This window comes from Netta rufina (genome assembly GCF_964035555.1).
Source record: "Netta rufina genome assembly, chromosome: 30".
In the NCBI taxonomy this organism is placed as follows: Eukaryota; Metazoa; Chordata; class Aves; order Anseriformes; family Anatidae; genus Netta; species Netta rufina.
Window position 1 is genome coordinate 16,402 of NC_140154.1, and position 19,699 is coordinate 36,100.

The 19,699-nt window shown below is 57.5% G+C and overlaps 2 protein-coding genes across 2 annotated transcripts; both read left to right on the forward strand.

The window, feature by feature from the left end:
- Nucleotides 1–6,403: 6,403 nt before the first annotated feature.
- LOC311220107 (keratin, type II cytoskeletal 4-like) lies at nt 6,404–10,819 on the forward strand (the record flags this gene model as incomplete). Its single annotated transcript, XM_084303524.1, has 9 exons — nt 6,404–6,970; nt 7,332–7,546; nt 8,655–8,715; nt 9,097–9,192; nt 9,288–9,452; nt 9,617–9,742; nt 9,983–10,203; nt 10,374–10,408; nt 10,515–10,819. 9 exons carry the CDS (start codon nt 6,404–6,406, stop codon nt 10,817–10,819), a joined length of 1,791 nt encoding a protein of 596 aa, XP_084159650.1.
- A 4,132-nt stretch (nt 10,820–14,951) lies between these two features.
- LOC311220144 (keratin, type II cytoskeletal cochleal-like) lies at nt 14,952–19,419 on the forward strand (the record flags this gene model as incomplete). The annotated part of the gene is made up of 9 exons (XM_084303599.1): nt 14,952–15,587; nt 16,297–16,511; nt 16,749–16,809; nt 17,059–17,154; nt 17,319–17,483; nt 17,946–18,071; nt 18,255–18,475; nt 18,904–18,938; nt 19,040–19,419. The coding sequence occupies 9 exons, from the start codon at nt 14,952–14,954 to the stop codon at nt 19,417–19,419; spliced, it is 1,935 nt and encodes a 644-aa protein (XP_084159725.1).
- Nucleotides 19,420–19,699: the final 280 nt, after the last annotated feature.

A 19,699-nucleotide genomic window follows, 5' to 3' on the forward strand; every position in this document is an offset into this window, starting at 1 on the left:
GCGTCAGCACCGCGAACCTCGCTCCGCACCCCGCTCGCCGCTAATTGCCGCTAATTGCCGCTAATTAATCGCGGTTAATTACCCCCACCGCCCCCCTCCTCCCCTCTCGTTACCCAACCCCTGCTTGTTCGTTAATTAACCAATTAATGAATTAATGGGGGGAAAAGGGGCTGCATTTGGGGGTGGGGGGGGGGGCCCTGGGTGGCCACCAGAGGCCCCCCCAGAGCCTCCCCGACGCCTCCCAGCTCCGGGGGGGCCCCCGCGGGCTGCCTGGGGGGGCCTGGGGGAGACCCTGACCCTGTGGGGGGGGGGACTGGGGGTGTCTGCAGACAACAGGACCCCCCACCCCCCATGGTTCTCCCTCCCTAGCCCCCCCCCAGCAGCTCCAGCCCCCCCTTTCCCCTTCCTGCCCCCCCAGGTGAATTTTGGGGCTGCAGGCGCTGGGAGGCAGCAGAGGAGCGGGGACGGGCGCGGGCCCAGCCGCGGGGTGGAGCCGGCCCCCCCCCGGGGAGCAGCACCCCTTGGGACCACCCCCCACCTCCCCCTGCACCCCAGGAACCTCCCCCCCCTCCCCCGACCTGAGCCTTTGGGTTTTTTCTCCAGATACTCCCCCCCCCAAAAAAAAAACATTTGGGGGCTGGAGGTGGCCGGGGGGTGCTGAGCCCCCAGGGGTCCCCCCCCGGTGCCGGCTGGGGACGGGGGCGTCCGGGGCTGGGGGTGCCCGGGGCTCTGGGGAAGGTGGCACGGGGGGAAACTGAGGCACCGGGGGGTGGGCTGGGGGCAGGGAAGGATGGGGGGGGTTGGCTTTTTTTGGGGCTGGGGTGGGACTTTGGGGGTAAGGCAGCGTTTTGGCATTTTGGGGGGGCGTTTTGGGATTTGGGCATTTTGGGGATCAGGGTGGGATTTTGGGGTGCTCACCCCCACCCTGTGCCATCGCAGTGCTTGCCGCTTTGGAGGGGATGAGGCAGCACCCAGAGGTGCTGGGGGGGGGTTACACCCAGCCTGTTACCCCCCCACATCAACGTGCAGACCCCAGGGGTGAGCCCAGCCGCAGGGGGGCGCTGCCACGGCCCCACGCTGGGGACACCGCGGTTTGGGGTCACTGAGGCTTGGGGCCACCAGGACCTGGGGACACGGAGGTTTGGGGTCACCAAAGTCTGGGGACACCGAGGGTTGGGGGCACCAAGGTTTGGGGCCACGCTCCGGCCCCCCTGCTGGGTTCATCCCCGTGCCCCCCCCCCAGGGCCGTGTCCCGGGGGGGCCGCCTCGGGAGGTGCCCGTGACTCAGCGGGGTTGGACGTGCCGGGGCCCCGTGCACGCCCACGTGCTTTGGGGTGGGGGGGGGGCAGAGCCTTTTGGGGTGTCCTGGCATCGGGAGTGAGGAGCTGGAGGCCTCCGGGGGGCTCTGGGGGTGCTGGGTGTGGGGGGTCCCCTCCTGCCTGGTGGGGGGAGCAGGGGGACAGCGTTTGGGTGCTCCCCAAAATTTCCCTCACTGCCAGCACCCGGTGCCTGCAGCCACCAGCCGGTGACCCCAATCTGGGCCGGGCCGGGCTCCTTCACCCCAAAACCTCGGGGTGGCTTCGGGGTCCCTACACTGGAAGCGAGCAGCACGCGGGAGAGGGTGAGAGACCCCCCCAGGACCCGGGGGTGTGCCAAGGCGGGGGGTCTTGGGATCCCTCCCTGCAGCACCGCGTCCCGACCTGGCTGGGGGGACCCCAAAACCCTTCTCCCCCTGCCCTGACCCCCGCTGAACCCCGGCTGGGAGCTGGGCACGGGGCGACGCCGGTGGCGGGGGGCTCGGCCAGGCGTGGCGGGGGGGGGCACGGGGCCAGCAGCAAGCTGGGGCTTGCTGATGAGCTTTCGGCTGTAATTAGCGGCGGGGCAGGACCCGCCCAAAGCTCCTCGCTTGGCGTTTTTCACACGCACACCCCTCGCACCCTTCCCGGCCCTTGGGGTGTTTCTCCTCTCCCCAAATCCCTACGGACGGATCCAGCCCCAGGGCCTGGGGGGGCTCAGAGGGTGCCCTGCGTTCGTGGGGCCCCCCAGGCCAGCACGGGACAGACGGACAGACGGACACAGGGACGTCCCGTGGGCTCCTGCCTCCGTCCCTGGAGGCTCTGAACCGGGGGGCTGGGGACGGCCCCGTCCCCCGGTACCTGCTCTCTGTCCCCTCCCGGCCACCTCTCGTTTTGCTTCCCGGTCCATTTTGCCTGGTTTCTCCCCAAAATGTGCCATTTCTGCCAGCTGGAGGGGAAAGCCCCCTGCACCCTGCTGGTGCCTGGAGCAGCTTTGCCATTTCCCTGGAGCTTGGAGGCTCCAACCCCCTCTTCCCTCATCCCTTTTCACTGAAAACCAGTGTCCTGGCCCCAAACAGCGCTGTGGGGTGGGGAAATGCTCCCGTGCCCTCAGTCCTCGAAGCAAAGCCGTGTAAATGTGCACCTCCTTTGTGCCCCCCACCCCCTTTTCAGCACAGCCCCTCGCAGCTCCAAATTGGCCCAAATTCGGGTGCCCCTGTGGGCAGCCCTGAGTGCTCCTGTTCCTTTTGGGGTGCTCGGAGAGGGGGCAGCGGTGCCTTGGGGGGGGGGGGGGGTTCTGAGTACTCTGGGGCCGTGCGGCTCTGAGCTTGGCACCCAATTCTCACTGCCTGGCAGCCGGGGCTCAGGTTTTGCACCATTTCTGAGGGACAGCCGAGCGGAGGGGTTTTTCCCCGTCTCTCTGGGGCTGAATTCCCCAAATTGTCCCCACGAGGCCACTGAGGCGGGCGGGGGCCGGGGGGCTGGGGGAGCTCCGTGCCCCCGCCGGCCGTGGAGGTGCCCACGGCGCTGCAGCAGGCACGAGCGGTCAGCGGCATCGCCCTGCTGGCAGGAATTCTCGCCCTCGTCGAGGGCTCCTGCGTTGGGCCGCGGGTTCCCAGGGGCGGTGTTGCCCGTGAGCGCGGTCGGAGCGGGGCTGTTGCAGCCGGAGCCTCCCGAAGCCCAGGGCCCTCGGCCGTGCGCAACGGCCGCGGTGACAGCGCTAGGTGTGCCACCGGCTTCTGCAACAGGCGCCTTTGATCTCGCCCGGGACCCACCTTGTTATTTCTGCTTTGTGCTTCCCAGCCCAGGCCCCAGCCCTGCAATTTGCCCGCTTACTAATTGCGAGCTGAGCGGCTGAGTCCTCGCCGCCTGACGGAGCGGGCTTTGCTCTCCCTGCCGCCTCTTCGGGGCGAAAGCGGGCCGCTTTGGGCTCCCCGGCCTTTCCCCCACAGAGGGTGCCGAGGGATGCTGCGGACGGGGGGCAGCCCACGCTCGGGGCACCCCCAGCGGGCAGGGCCTGCGCTGCCCCCCCCTCTCCCCAGCGCCGGTGGCGGAGCTGCGGCTGCGCCTTCGAAGCGCGGAGCAGCCCCGGGCGCTCCCCTGCCCGCTGCGCCTCATTCCTTCCCCTCTGCCTCCCGAGCCTCACTCCTTCCCCTCTGCCTCCTGCTTTGCATCCCAGACCGGGCGGTGTGGGCTGAGCAGCCCCGGGGCAGTGGGGAAAGCGAGTGGCTGAAGTGGGGAGCCCCACGCCACCTCTGTCCCCTACCCACCCGAGGCTTTTGTGGGGCTGCGAGGAGCTAGCGTGGGGCTGGGTGGCTCCTTGTACAGCCCCGTGGGTGCTCCTGGAGGTGCCGAGTGCTGGCAGTGCCCGTTGGGGTAAATCACAGAACCATGGGAGGCTGCCGGAGTTCAGGAATTGTTTGGACAGCGCTGTCAGACACCTGCTCTGTTGTTTTTTTTTTTGGGTGGTCCTTTGGGGTCCCAGCAGTTGGATGCGATGGTCCTGGTGGGTCCCTTCCAACTCAGGTGTTCTGTGATTCTGTGGGATCATCTGGGTTGGAAAAGACCTTCAGGATCATCGAGTCCAACCACCAACCTGACCTCTCGAGCCCCACCACTAAGCCATGCCCCTAAATCCTGGTTTATGGGATCCCACCACAGCCACCTCCTGCTCCCCCACGGACCGGAGAGGCGGCACCTCCCCGTGTCCCCATGCCACAACCGTGGTGGCACCGAACCCGTGGGTCCCAGCCCCACGGTGCCACCCCAGGGTGCCGGGGCCCTGCCGTAAGCGGTGCCGAAGCTCTGCGGCCGCGCTCCCCAGGAGCTCATTAACCAGAGAGAAGCCTCCAGGGATCAGATTGCACCGCTGGGATGGAAAGGAGCTGGCTATTTATATCGTCCCATGGGAAGAGCCCGTTTCCCCTCCGCGGCCTCTAAGCCTGGCCTAGCAAAGCTGTACGCTTGTGTGGGTGCCATGGGGGCTGTCCTGTGCCCAGCAGGGGAAGTCCCTCGGCAGGTGGATGTGCGAGGGCACGGCTGGGGAGCGGTGGGGTTCCCGGGGTGGCTCCTTGGGGGTCCGGGTCCATAGCAATGGAGCTGCCTGGTTTTAAGCCATGTCTGGGGACTTTTTCTGGGTTTTTGGTGCAGGAAAGAGGCCTGAGCTGCTGGGTTTGGGGATATCTGACCTCTGCTGTGTGCTTTGCTGCCCGCAGCGGTCCCGTTTGTGGGGTGGCACTGCAGGAGCCAGACCTCTGCCCTGCACCCACAGTCCCACGGCGGGGCTGGCTTCTCTCCAGGGCTCCCCGGGCACCCACGCCCTGGTGCAGGATGGATGGAGAAGCTCTCCCCGGGTCTCAGATGGGTTTTCCCACCCCAGCAGAGGGCTAGGACCTGGTGGGCATAGCAGGGTGCTTCTTGGGCAAGCGTCCGGCCGGGCAGGAGCCAGCGGTGTGTGCGGTGCCCATCGGAGCCGCCCTGGGAGCTCCGGCTCTGCGCCCGCGGGGCTCCGGCAGGTTGGCGCGGCTCCTCCGCCGGTTGCGCAAGGCGGAGGCGATGCAGCTGCCACCGCCCTGCACAGAGCAATCTCGGGGTGCCCCCGCAGCGGCCCTTTTGGGAAACGGGGGATCCCAGAGCCCTGGGGTGGGAGGAGGCTTCCAGGAAGGAGCGGGGGGTCTCAGGCTGAGGCTGTGTGCGGGTGGTGGCCGAGGGAGCAGGAGCTCGTCGGCTTCTCCCCGCTGCACAAATCCCCTTGGGCTGAGGGTGCCACAGCGCAGCGAATGCTGGATGAGTTTCAGGAGGAAAAGCCCCCCCTGGACCAACTGCCCATCCGCAGGGATGCCCCAGCTCCGCTCATGGGCCCAAATTTGCACTTTTGCAGGGAAAAAGCAAGGAGGGAACAGGCTTGGAGCTGGAGCTGGCTCCCCGAACCTCTCCCACGAACGTTTCCAATAAAAGAGCTAATTACAGAGCATGCTGCTAAGCTGCCTGTTGTTGTCAGGGCTGCACTTGCAGCTTGTGGTTTGGGGGGAAGTCTTTTTTTTTTTAATAGCAGGATAAGTGGCGATCCTCAGTTTGATGGCACCTCCAGACACCTCTGCTAATTAAAATATAAATTAAAAGTGGTTAAGCAATTAAGCAGTCTTTTTCAAAACAATGAGAGCTTGCCCCCTGGCTTCCTGCCCTCCAGGGAGGTGGAAGGGGAATGAGGGGAGCCTGGAACCCAAGGTGCAGAACCCGGGGGCACCCTGGTGGTCCCCAGCCCACCTCCAGCCTCAGCACCAGCCCCGTAGTGGGGTTGGGACCTGCTGCTGCAGACACAGCTCGTTAGCACCACGACCCTAATGAGGGGCGGTGAAGGGGGCGCAGTGTGGGAACCCAGAGCTGCTCTGCGGACCCCTCATGTCCCACCGGGCTCAATTCACCATGCTTGGGGTGATCTGACATGCCTTAAAACCTCCTAAAAAGTCTTCTGTCCTGACACTGGGCTTGTTTGGTAACCCTGCCAAGGACTAACGCTCCCTGGGCTCCCTCCCTCGTTGTGAAACAGTTTTGGACAAACCAAGACAAAGCTCCCCGAGCAGAAAGTTGAACCGGAGTGCATCTGGGGCTGTGATTGGGAAACCAGGTTTTTGTTGGAATTCAGTGAACCTAGCACCTGCCATGAAGCTCAGAATGAATGATTTAGCTAAAACAAGGGTCCCCCTTGAGGGTGTAACATGTCAAGTAATTTGTACTGCTTTGTCACTGCCATGAGAGCTATAGAAAGGCCCATGATGAGTTGACAGCTTTAGCTAAGGGAATTTGATTCGGGGATGCGTTTCCAACACCAACAATAGCTTTGTTTTATTTTCTTAGCTATCTAGGGAGTGTTTTGAGGCAGGTCACGGTGATGGCAGAGAGGAGAGGGGAAGGCATGGTTCCAAGCACACCTAAAACAATTAATAGAGTAAAACCCAACTTCTCCACTCCCCTGACACCCGGCCAACTCCCTCAGCACATAAAAAGGGGAATCGAGGCACGGTGCTGGCAGGACAGACCTTCCCGTGCTTCGCAGCCCTCCGGACGCAGCTCTCCTCTCTCAGCACCCTCGCTCTCGACCCGCCGCTATGTCTCGCCAGTCGTGTGGCCTCAACAAGGGCTTCAGCTCCAGCTCTGCTTGCCTGGGAGGAGGGAGGAACAAAGTCTCCTTCAGCTCGGTGGCCCGAGGAGGATGCCGGGGCTCTGGTGGCAACGCCGGCGGCTTCAGCAGCAGGAGCCTCTATAGCCTGGGAGGGAGCAAAAGCACCTCCCTGGGAGGATTCGGTGGAGCTGGGGCCTGCAGAGGCTTTGGGGCTGGAGGCCAAGGAGGCTTCGGCTATGGTCTCGGTGCCGGGGCAGGATTCGGTGGCGGCTTTGGCAGTGGGGCTGGGGTCGGCTTCGGCGGTGGGGCCGGGGTCGGCTTCGGCGGAGGCCTTGGTGGTGGTTTTGGTGGCTTTGGCGGAGGTTTTGATGGCGGGATTGGGGGGCAAGGCTTCCCCGCCTGCCCTCCAGGCGGCATCAGGGAGGTGACCATCAACCAGAGCCTGCTGGCCCCGCTCAACCTGGAAATCGACCCCGAGATCCAGAAGGTGCGAACGCAGGAGCGGGAGGAGCTGAAGACCCTCAACAACAAGTTCGCCTCCTTCATCGACAAGGTGAGCGCGGCGCCGGGCCAGGACCGGGGGTGGTTGGGGCACATCCCCATGCCCCTTGCGATGGCCACGGGGTGACCACACGGCCGCTAGAGAGCCCAGTGGGCTGGAAAATCAACCTCTGCAAGGGGCAGAGGACGTTGGGTTTCTCTGTGAGATGGGAGAGGGGAGGCCACCTGCTGGTGCCCGCTCAGCCCAGAGCTGCTGGGATGGGTTCTCCCATTGCCTGTGGGACCCTGGGCAGGCTGGGAGCACTCTGAGGAGGAGAGAACTCATTAAATGCAGGTGACGGGGACAAAAAATGGATAGAAAGATGCTTTGGAATATGGCCTGACCTTCTTCTGCCCCCCCGGCGCTCGGTTAGGTGCGGTTCCTGGAGCAGCAGAACAAGGTCCTGGAGACCAAGTGGAAGCTCCTGCAGGAGCAGAGCCCGAGCACAGGCGGCCGGAGCCTTGACCCCTACTTCGAAGCCTACATCAGCGGGCTGCGCCAGCAGCTGGATGGGCTCTCGAGCGAGAAGCACCAGCTGGAGCTGGAGCTGAAGAGCTTCCAGGACATGGTGGAGGAGTTCAAGACCAAGTACGTTGCTGGCGGTGCGGGCGCGGTGGCACCTCCTGGGTTTTCTGTTTGGCAAAGCTTGGGCTGAACGGGTTCACGTCCTGGATTCGCTTGTGGCTGTGTTCGAGCTGGGGCTGGTTTCTTACAGGTCTGATTATTTTTCACCAGCTGCACAAGGCTGCGTGCGGAGCTGGTCAAAACTACAGACTTTTGCCATTCCTCTTTTATTTTGTTTTATTTTATTTTTATTTTTTATTTTTAATTTTTTTTTCATAATGGCAAAAAAAAAATCAAAATGAAAACTACCTTTGAACAGACAGAAAATTCAAGTAACCGCAGGAATGAACTGTGTTCCACTTGTTTCGGTGATTAAATAATGCAAAATGCTATGAGGAAGTTGCCACCAGCTGTGAGTTTTGACAGCAGGGCCCAATTTTTCAAGGTGTGTCTCGGTGCGTATTGTCTGAGCTGCGGCTGTCACCGAGGCAGGATCTTCTGCTGTTTGTCTTCCCCACTTAAGAATCCGTGACATTATGATTTAATGAACCAATTAGACCAGTTGCTAAATTGCAGCGTGATTTCCTCATGGATTTCCTCATGGACTCCTTAGTTAGATCTTCCTTTGGAAATACGATGTGGAGGGAAGGATTATTTTCCCAGTATTATTTACGGGATTAATTTCTCCAGTTGGAAAAGCAAGAACGAAGCCTGGAGAAATGTCTGTGCTGAAAGACTTGCGAAAACCTTGGGGGGAAAGGAAGACAGGGGCTCGCCAGGAGCACCCAGATCCCTCCTCTGCTGAAGCCAAGGGCCAGAAACCGTCTGCCTTTTGGAGATGCTCTCCGTGCTCTGCAGCAATTGCCCACTGAGCAAGGGGCCAGATTCGGCCCTGGCTGGAGGCTGGGGGGTCCCAGAGGTGCTGCAGGGTCCCGGAGGTGCTGCAGGGACCATGGGGCAGGAGGTGCTGGGGTGCCCGTGGTGGCTCACAGGGAGGCCGCGCTGCTGCTGCCTTTCCCTCAGGACGATTTTTGCTGCGCGTTGTTCTGAGGCCAGCAGCCTCTGGCTGCCAGCGGCAGAGGCAGAGCCAAAGCAAGCAGAGAGATTTGATCTCCCTCGTTGTAATCAACAGGTACGAGGAGGAAATCAACAAAAGGACAACTGCAGAGAACGACTTTGTGCTCCTGAAGAAGGTAAAGTGCTGGGCTGCTTACGGCAGGAGGACAGAGCACTTGCAAAGATGAGGGCAGATTTTAATCGAGCTTGTGCCTCGTTAAGAAAAGGGAGCTGAAGCCTGGAGAACCTTAGGGGCAGAGGATGAGGAAGCTGGGAGCTGCTGCTGCTGGCCAAACCTGCAGCACAATAACCCAATTACTGCCTTTGTCGGCGTTTTCTGAGCGCTTGGTTTTGTTTAAATTTAATGCAATGCCCCGTGTGCTCGGGGGCTGTCTCAGCCCACCTGTGCGGGTCGGTGTCTGCGTTAGGGCAGAGTGGGGCCCCGAGATGTGTGTACAGCCAGGGGCTGGGGCTCGGCTGCCTGGGGCAGAAAGCTTCCACCCCCCTTTCTGCCACAGGATGTGGATGCTGCCTACATGACCAAGGTGGAGCTTCAGGCGAAGCTGGACTCCCTGGCAGATGAGGTGAACTTCATGAGGAGCCTCTATGAAGCGGTAAGGGGTCCCAGGGGCACGGCGGGGCGGAGAGGGGCCTCAGCACCCAAAGGAGGTTGTGGCGGGGCTGAGCCCGGTGCCGGTGCGGGTTGCAGGAGCTGTCCCAGATGCAGAAGACCGTGTCCGACACCTCCGTGGTGCTGTCCATGGACAACAACCGCAGCCTGGACCTGGACAGCATCATCGCGGAGGTCAAGGCGCAGTACGAGGAGATCGCCAACAGGAGCCGGGTGGAGGCCGAGACCTGGTACCAGAGCAAGGTGCGGGGTCCGTGTGGGGCTGGGGCTGGAGGAGCTGGTGGGACTGGGGGGAATGGGGCCATGCTGGGAGGCTGCGGAATTGGCCCAGGGAAGGGGCTGCTGCGGGGCGGTGCAGGGAGCCCAACCGTGCTGCGCCTCACGTGCTCCTCTGGCTTCTGTACCAGTACGAGGAGCTGCAGGTCACAGCAGGAAAGCACGGAGACAGCCTGAAAGACACAAAGGCTGAGATCTCCGAGCTCAACCGCATGATCCAGAGGATACGGGCAGAGATCGAGAGCGTGAAGAAGCAGGTAAGGCTTGCATTTTGGGGAAATGGGTAACTAGTAACTAGCAACTGGTAACTGGGTAACTGGTAACGGATCCTGGTAAGCCCCTTCGGAGCTCCCCTACACCCCATGCTCTGCTCAGAGGCTGCTGTGTTTGGAGCAGCTGAGCCCAGGAGGTGCAGGCACAGAGTGTGGCGTGCCCGGGGACCACGGGTGCTGTGCGCCTCCTGCCCCACTCCTCACATCCTTGGCTCTGCCCCGCAGTGCGAAACCGTGCAGAGCTCCATCGCGGACGCTGAGCAGCGCGGGGAGCTGGCCATCAAGGACGCCAAAGCCAAGCTGACCGAGCTGGAGGCAGCCCTGAAGAAAGCCAAGGCAGACCTGGCCCAGCAGATGCGTGAGTACCAGGAGCTGATGAACGTCAAGCTGGCCCTGGACATCGAGATTGCGACCTACAGGAAGCTGCTGGAGGGCGAGGAGTGCAGGTGGGCACAGGTCCAACAGAGCTCAACGGCATCCTGCCGGGCCCATGGGGAGGACGCAGCACTCTGCGTCCCCTCTGCTAAAATACGAGCGGTGCTGCAGCGCACCACGCTCCTACAGACCCCGAAGAACCAAGCCGCGTGGCGCTGATATCCATCCCTTTTCCTTGCAGGATGTCTGGAGAGTGCCAGAGCTCCGTGAGCATCTGTAAGTACCGCTCCCTGCTCCGATGGAGCACGGGGGGCCGTGGGGAGTGCTCCAGCACTTTCGGCCCCACCGGAGGTAACCCCATGCCTCCCGCTTGTCTCTGCAGCTGTGGTGGGCGGCAGCAGCTCTGTAGGAGGCGGATACGGTGGCAGCAGCGGAGTCTACCTCGGAGGAGGAGGAGGAGGAGGAGGAATGGGGTTCGGCGCTGGAAGTGGGAGAGGCAGCTGTAACACAGGCGGCGCTGGCTTCTGCTACAGCTTAGGAGGGGGCGGATTTGGCGCCGGGGGAGGATTTGGCTCTGGAGGAGCAGGGTTCTGCTCCGGAGGGGCAGGGTCCAACTCTGTCGTGGTGGGGTCTGGCAGCATCCTGAAGAAAAACAGCAGCTCCATGTCTGGGTGCCGGCGGGTCTAGGAGAGCAAGCTATCCCCCCTCCCCAGCACCCAAAGGAGAAAGGCAGCAAACCCCACCACAACCACTGCCACCCATCCGCTGCTGTGTGGGGGCCACCCCCCCGTTTGGACCAGACCCTGTCCTCCTTTGGAAACTGCGTGGGGCAGTGATGCTCAGCGATGTGCACCAGCTGGGGCTGCTGACAAGCTCAGCAGAGGGCTCGAGGCGGTCTCACGTCCCCGGTCCTTGCCTTGGGATGTTGCCGGGCTGCTGACTGTGGGGCCAGGAGCTGCCGTTTGAAAGCCCCCCCCCGTAAAGCTACAGCAGTGGTGATCCTAGACCAAGAATTTCCCAGCTGGTCCCAGCCAAAGAGACGTCCTCGCCTGCTGCAGTTTTGTTTTCCTAACCAAGGTGCCAGCATTTCACCAGTGTCCTTCAGAAGCAGCTGTAAAATGTTCGGTTTTGTTCGGGCTTTCCCTTTTTGTTGCAATCGTGGGAATGTTGGCGCTTGTTTGCTTAAGCCTTTCTCCTTTGGCATGTGCCATACCCTAATAAACACTAGAGGCAGTAAACTTGTGTGGTTTTCTGTTCTGACCGGGGAGTTTCGTGTCCTAACAGGACTCCTCTTTGTGGAGATCTGGAAGCATTGCCTGGCTTTCCCTTGCCCTTTGCAGGTGGCACTGGAAGGCCCCGTGGAGGCAGCCGGGTTGGAGCCAGCTCAGCTGGGCTTTGGCACAAGCCTGTGCCACCTCTGCCCCATGGGTGGGGAGCACTGTGTGCTGGCCTTTCAGCCCACCCCAGGCATCTGTGGCTGCTTTCAAGGCGTCTGCCACGGGGGCCTTGGAAACACAGCAGGCGCCAGCGCTCAGCCCCCTCTAGGGCGCTACCCCTGTGCAGAAGTAAAGTATTTCTGGGGAGCTTAGAGCCGAAAACTCCCAGTGTGGCTTCACCTCTTGCTCAGGAGACCTTGAGTCATGTCCCTGGTCAACCGCAGCCTTGCTCGGGGCTGTGGGTGAGTCACTTTCAGCTCAGCCCGTGCTCCGCTCCCTGCTTGCAGGTGCTGGAGCACTGGCGCAGCAGCGGCGTGTCACAACTCTGCCAGCTGAGGCATGTAACTGCTTGGCTGGGGACATGCTTTGGACAAAGGTAAACGCACTGGTAAGCTGTAAAGGGACCCGAGATGGTGCTGAATGAAGACAGCGATGTCCCTTGGAGTCAACCAAAGCTGGCTGTGCTGTGGGAGCACCTCCAGCCCATGCCTCCTGAGGGAGGGCTGCCCCACGCAGAAACAAAGGGCTGCTAGGTGTGCACAAAGGCTTTGCTTAAAACAAACACCAAAAAGCACTTTTCTTTTGTTCCTCTGATTGCAGCAGCAATTAAGGGAGGATTCTCCTGGGCAGGACTGAGACATGACAAAGTTTCTGCCTGTTGGAGCACTGAGAACTTCACCTGACCTGAAAGAATTTCTGTTTAATTTCGTTGTCATTGCCCTCCGTGTTGAAAGTCCCTTCTAGAACATGCTCGCACAGTGAAGATATCTAGATGCCAAGTGCTTTATCGGAAGCGTGGGGACTTAGCGCTCTGCTTAGCTTCTCCTCCAGAACTTCTCCTGGTCTGAGGCTGACGGCATCTCCCAAGTTCGGTGCGCGCTGGCAGCTCCCTGCTGAGCCTTTTGCCCCAGGCATCTCCCTCATTCCTGTCCCTTCGTTGTCCTCCAGCAGGGAGGACGTGGTTGGAGGCCACGGGGGCCCAGTCTGCCCGTTGTATTTGGATGTACGGTGCTGCTGAGCCCCAAATCCCTGCCCGATTTCCCAAACTTGGCCGCAGACACGGTGGTGACTCAACGAGCGCGTTATCTAAACACGTGTGCTTGGGACGGGAGCATTGTGCTGACTTAGCACATCTCCCGCCGAGCACGGCTGGGAACGTGAAACCTCCCGAGCCCGTCGTCCTGCCTACAGGAAAGAAAGAAAGCCACGCAACCGTGGATTTGGTAATCCGGAGGGGGGCGAGGGAAGAAATAAGTCGCTTGCTAAACGTGTGTGTATGCGCACAGGGGTGCCTGCACCGCGACGTCCCAAGCCCACAGCACCCGCCTGATCCCTGCGGTGCGGCAGGCAGTGCCAACACACATTCAGCAGATAAATCAAAAGTGAAATGCACTCACTACCCGAGTCAGTACTGCCAGGTCTCACCTGCTATTTGCCCAATTTTTTTGTCCCAAAATTTGGAGAGAAAGACCAGCGAGCCACACTAGGGTCTGTGGTCTGCGTGCACCATGGGGCACAGCCACCAAAGCCCCGTCACTCCCATGGTCTCACGGGGTTCTGGCTCTGTATTTTTTGGCTGGCTCCTTTCCCTGACCCCTGCCCATGGATGAGGTGCCGTTGCTGGGGTGGGATGAGCAGCCCCTGGGGCATGGCCGCGTTTCGGTGGTGCTGCCAGTTTAACCGCACATTAAGTGCTGCCTGGGTGCCTGAGGCGCTTTTGGAAATAGGAGCCTGGGTGATATTTTAGGAGGTATTTAAACTTCTGAAGATACCAGGAGTTGCTCGTGTGGATTTTCAGGAAGCACTTAATTGCCTGTGTCCTATGGGAACTTCTGAGAGTCTCGTCAGACAGCACAGTTAGATGCCTAAATAACCATAAAGAGGCTTGGGCTTCAATATTGCCTAGGCGGCGTTAAAGTTGTGGTGCTCTGGTTCTCCTGCTGTCAGGGATTGCTGAAAACTAATAAAGAAGATGAACTTCTCAGTAAGAATTTTTAAAAAGAGGCAGTAGGTGTTATTTGGTAGCCAAGTTTCTGCAGGACAACAGGATGAATGCGCAGTGGTTCACAGTCTTATGGCAAGTTTAGCTTGTAAGCTGATTCCTTCTCAGTAACGATACCAGAACCAGAGCATTTTGATAAGCTTCTACCATTCTAAAACCCGGTGACTGCTTTCAAATAAGTGAAAAAAGGATACCTACCCGAGGTCTTGAAGGAGGGCTCAACACAGCTTACAAGTGTGTCTGTCTGCCAAAACTATATTTGCATATAAATGCTGAAGTGAGCCAGGTAGCTGAAAAGCACGCATTTCCTCAAGTGAAAGTCCTTGTGCTCTCTGTTCTCCATTTTTATATGCCTCTACAAACAAGTTGAGCTCTTCAGCATCCTCTGCCTAGCTAATTGCATTTAAGTGTTTACGTTGTGTTACGTGGGCAGCAGGATTTTGCATGCCTCCTCTCTGCCTGTTCTCAGGGCTGGTTGCCTGCCTGCCCGCACAGCAGCGGCTGGGCTGCTGCTGCATTTCCTGGCTCTTCTCATGGTCAGTCCCTTCCTGAAACCCTCAGGAAATCCCCAAGGGATTTCCCATCCGTGATGGTCGTGGCACTTCTCCACTGTTGCAGAGACCTTCTCGGCATGAAGATACCGGGGCTTGTGTTCAATGAGTTTGGTCCAAAAATGAAAGAATTTCCAGCACCAGCCGTTGCCACGGCATCTCTTCTCTGGTAAGGTTTCATTGATCGAAAAGATGCAAAGCCTCATCAAAATGCAATTTGCTGAGCCCTAGCTCTGGGTTGAGAAACTACTTCTCTAAGCCAAAGGCAATTTTCCATGTAAAAAGAAGGCTAAGGGCGTAACTTAGGTGTGTTTTGGGAATTGTGTAAGCCATGCTACAATTTGGCATGAGCCACAGTGCCTGCCTGCCATAGGGCTTTGGAGTGGAAGATCAAAATAGAGATAAACATAAGCAGGGAAACAACCACAATGGATGAAAGGTGAAAAAAAGACTAGTCTAAAACAGGGAGACTGTTACCGTGCCACAGAAGTACAAGACTTCTTAGTCATTGAGTACTACCCTTTGGTAGACACGGTTGTATCTTTGTTAATTTTCTTCTGCATTATAGGGTGTGTTTCTGGGTAGGGTCAATGTTTGGCAAATTGAAGATGAAAATCTGTAAACCACGCCAAGCTGATGAAGACAGTAACTGTCTCCTCCTTCACGCCCATGCAAACCCAGCCCACCTCCAGAAACAGATAAAAGAGAGCATCTGCTGCCCTCCAGTCAGAGGGACTTACTTCCCTTCTCTTTGCACTCACCTCCTTGCAGCCCAACCCCATCGATCGTTCTTCTCTTTTTGACTTTGACCCCACTTGGAAGAAGCAGCCATGTCTCGGCAGTCTGTCTGCAGAAGCTTTGGAGGAGGGAGTAGAAGGGGCTACAGCTCTTGCTCTGCCATCGGTGGTGGCTTTGGAGGAGGTGGCGGCAGAAGCAGGAGCAGCTACAGCTCCTTCTCTATGTCCAGGGGATATGGAGGTGGTGGACGTTGTGGAGGGTTTGGCAGCAGGAGCCTCCACAACATGGGTGGCAGCGGAAGGATTGCCATGGGAGGATGCTACGGTGGCGGAGGCTATGGAGGCAGAATGGGCGGCTTCGGTGGAGGCTATGGAGGAGGACTAGGCAGCTACGGAGGAGGAATGGGCGGCTTCGGAGGAATGGGTGGTGGAGGAATGGGCGGTGGTGGAATGGGCGGTGGAGGAATGGGCGGCTTTGGTGGAGGCATGGGTGGTTATGGTGGAGGCATGGGTGGTGGAGGAATGGGCGGCTTTGGTGGCCCAGGCTTCGGCATGCACGGCTTCGGTGGCCCTGGCAGAGGTGGCCCCGGCATCCAGCCGGTGCAGGTCGACTCGAGTCTCCTGCAGCCGGTCCACGTTGAGATTGACCCCCAGATCCAGCAGGTCAAAAACCAGGAGAAGGAGCAGATCAAGACTCTTAACAATCAGTTTGCTTCCTTCATTGACAAGGTGAGAGGGTGGGATTGTGACTAGTAAGGGTCAGCATTTGGAGGAGCTATCAAGTTCTGCAGAAATTTTCTCCTTTATGAGCTAAGCATCAGTAGGCTGAGAAGCTTGGGAAGAGCCTTGCTCTTAAGTACTGCTAGGGAAAAGATGAGAATCTCTCTTCCACATGAGATCAAAGCTATATCTTCAGGGCTTACTCCAGCCTGTTGCACCAGGTTCAGCTAATAGGTTATTCCTGCAAACAGGCTAAACGCCTCCAAACGTTTTCTGGTTTCATGCACAAAATTTCACTTCTGCACCTTTCCCTTTCCAAATACCCTTCAGTTTATGTATTCACTAATGTTTTTTTTTTTTTTTTTTTTTTTTTCCTCTCTCTCTCTCTCTCTCTCTTTTTTTTTTTTTTTTTTTCCCCAAGTATCCAGGGTTTTAGTTTAGACTAGAAATCTCAACTTTCTAGGCTACCTGCCGTGGGAGAGTATTGCAGTTGGTGCTACACTTTAAAGCTCCTTTGATTTGAATATGACTTAGAACTTTCCTCCCTTTCTTGACCTTGCAATGTTGTCAACAACAGAGCTTCTAAACAAAATGCTAGCTACCTCTTGTGTCATCATGCCAAGAAGAACTGGTGCCCTTTTCACAAGGTGGACGGGGTGTCCTGTCTGCTGCTGTTGCTTCATGTCTGACGGTGGATGCTCCATGTGTTGGCTTTCAGGTGCGCTTCCTGGAGCAGCAGAACAAGGTGCTCTCCACCAAGTGGGAGCTGCTGCAGCAGCAAGGGCCCTCGGGGCCGAGGAAGAACCTGGATGTCCTCTTTGAGAATTACATCCAGAACCTGAAGAGGCAGCTGGACTCGATCCTGGCACAGAGGGGGCAGCTGGAATCAGAGCTGCAGAACATGCAGCAGTACGTTGAGGATTACAAAACCAAGTAAGTGCAGTGCTGAAGTAACACAGAAAGCAGCTCGAGCAGCTGACAGTGATGGTAATCTTTATTTCACAGGTCACCTTTCTTTACATGTGTACATTTTATAGCAATTATGGACAAAGTTTGGTCAATTTAAATATTTATTCTGTTTGTATGTGTGTGTGTATGTGTTTGTTTTGTTTAGCATTGCCTTAGGCAGGAAAATTCAGGAAACTCAGCTTATATTTTTACTCTCCATAGGTATGAGGAAGAGATCAACAGGCGCACAGCAGCCGAGAATGAGTTTGTGGTGCTCAAGAAGGTGAGTCACAGGCACTAGAAAATGATTGATTGAATATCAGGCTTTGTCTGTGCTTTAAGGGGCTTCCCTCTTGGATGGGAAAACCAACAGAGATTGTAGGATCCGAGGGCGGCTCCTGGAAGCCTCTCGCTTTTTCCTGCATGGCTGAATAGCTCTGTCACAGCTGTTACCTTCAGCACCGACCAACTTCTGTGGTCTTGAAGGATTTCCAAGAGGAAATGAAAGCACTCTCTGTGATCTGTCCTGCAGGATGTGGACACTGCCTACATGACCAAGGTGGAGCTGGAAGCCAAGGTGGGAGCTCTGACCGACGAGATCAACTTCCTGAGGTGCATCTACGAGGAGGTAAGAGCCTGCCTGAGCTGCAGCGAGGCGCGGGGGGAGTCCAGGCACCGAGGGCAGGCGAGGTGCCCGTGGGGCTGCGGTCCGGAGAGTCGCTGGGGCTGCCGGAATGGCTGCGCTGCCCTCCTCTCCTGGCACGCTGAGGCTGACTCCTGTGCTGGTTGCAGGAGCTGGCTCAGATGCAGACAATCAGCCGCGACCTGTCTGTGGTGGTGTCCATGGACAACAACCGCCACCTGGACCTGGACAGCATCATCGAGGAGGTCAGGCGCCAGTACGAGCAGATCGCTCAGAGCAGCAGAGCAGAAGCTGAGGCTTGGTACCAGAGCCAGGTGAGCTGGGAAGCACTTGAGGGAGCTGGGGTGGTGGTTTGAGTTTGCAGATGAACTGTGACAAAGTGAGAGATGTCTTTAAGCTAACGGTGCTGGAGGAAGTCTCAAAAGGAAGGGTGTTGCAGCTGAGGGGTCTGGCTCCCTCTTCACAAGTCCACAATCTTACTCTGGCATTCTGTCTCAATAAACAACATCCATTATTTAGAAACTACCAGGACAAAGTATCTTTACAGAAACCAAAGGACACTTGTTTGTCTAACTAAGATCCTTCTCCAAATTCAGAAATGTAGGAGACAATGATAATTGTATCTTAGAACCATCTTAGAACATAGAGCTGGGCATCTACCTTTTAGGGACCACTGTGTTGGGTGCTCTTAGCAGCACATGAGCTAGGGAAGTTGAGAATCTTGTCTAGGCATTAGGAACGTTTCACTGAAGGGTTGTTTGTCTCGTTACCATCAGTACGAACAGCTGCAGAGCACTGCTGGAATGCACGGGGACAGCCTGCGCAACACCAAAATTGAGATCCAGGAGCTGACCAGGAACATCCAGAGGCTGCGGGCTGAAATTGAGAATGTGAAGAAGCAGGTAGGGGTTATTTGGTGTCTCACTGGATACCAGCTGGATCACAAACCCAGTTGTGTCGGGCAAAAACATTTTCTTCAACTACTGCTGTTGCCTTCATGGTGTTGACTTTTTTTCCTCTGCTTGAGGCTTGGGGGTCGATGCAGGTGACAAAATGTGACCTGAGAATTTGTTCTTCTTGCTCAGAACCAGCAGCTGCAGGCAGCTATTGCTGAGGCCGAGGAGCGTGGTGAGATGGCTCTGAAGGATGCCAGGTTGAAACTGGAGGAGCTGGAAAGTGCCCTGAGCAAAGACAAGGAGGAGCTGGCTCGCCTGTTGAAGGAGTACCAGGAGTTGCTGAACATCAAGATTGCCCTGGATGTGGAGATTGCCATGTACAGGAAGCTGCTGGAGGGAGAGGAGAACAGGTAAAACATTCCACCTCTGATTCCAGGGCGATGTTGCAACCTGGGCTGGACCCCATGAGATTTGACATCACAGTGTAAGCTCAAAGCAGCTTTTCGGATTACAATGGGTAGATACATCTATTTGTACATTACATTTAAGGTTCTTAGGATTCTCAATTGACAATCCTGGTGATATAAACAATATTTTGTTCTAACACATACAGATTTCATAATGAACCTGAAGTTTGGAAGAACCTCATTGCAAAGAGGGATTATCACTATCTTCCCTCCCTAAATATTTTAGTGTTAGTGGGGTTCCCTATATAGTTGAAAAAAAAAAAAAAAAAAAAAAAGCAGGTACACCTATGGTTACATAATGTAAATTAACTTCTCAGAATATAAGATATCTCTTTTGTTAGGCTACTAAAATATACTATTTCCTTTTTCAGGCTTTGCAACGACGGCATGTCCAACGTGAATGTCTGTAAGTATCCTCAGTTGTTTCCTTGTGGAATCACAGTGGGCTGTGTATTTTGGAGAAGCAATGTGCCACGGCCCCATGCATAACCTGTGCTTCTCTTCCAGCTGTGGTAGGCAGGACCACCATCTCCGGAGGCCGAGGAGGCATGGGAGGAGGCTTCGGAGGCAGCGGCATGGGAGGAGGCTTCGGTGGCAGCAGCATGGGAGGAGGCTTTGGCGGCAGCGGCATGGGAGGAGGCTTCGGCGGCAGCGGCATGGGAGGAGGAATGGGAGGAGGAGTATGTGGAGTAGGAGGAGGCTTTGGAGGTGGAAGCTCTGGAGGCAGCTGTGGCATGGGAGGAGGAATGTACAGCGGAGGCTTCTCTTCTGGAAGTGGAAGGATGTGCGCGTCTGGAGGTGGCAACTTCAGCTCCGGTGGGGGATCCTCCTCCGTCCGCAGATGTGTCACAACCACCTCCGTCAAGTCTTCAGGAGTAAGGTTCTGAGCCCTGAAGGCAGATCGAGAAACAAAAGAAGCTTCTCCTCCCCTCTCCTGGCAGCAGCCCAGCCTCCTTAAATCCGACTCCGGTATCCCGCAAGGAAACGAACTGTGTCCCTCTCGGTCCACCACCTACCTGCTGGGCCTCCGGGCTCCTTCACAGGAAGGGAGCCTCGTGGCCGTGCCACGCTGTTCACTAGCCCCATGCCCAGCGATGAATAACTGAGCAAAGAAAAGTCTCTCGTGTGGATACCCAGCGCGGAGAGCTGATTTAAAGGAGGGAAATG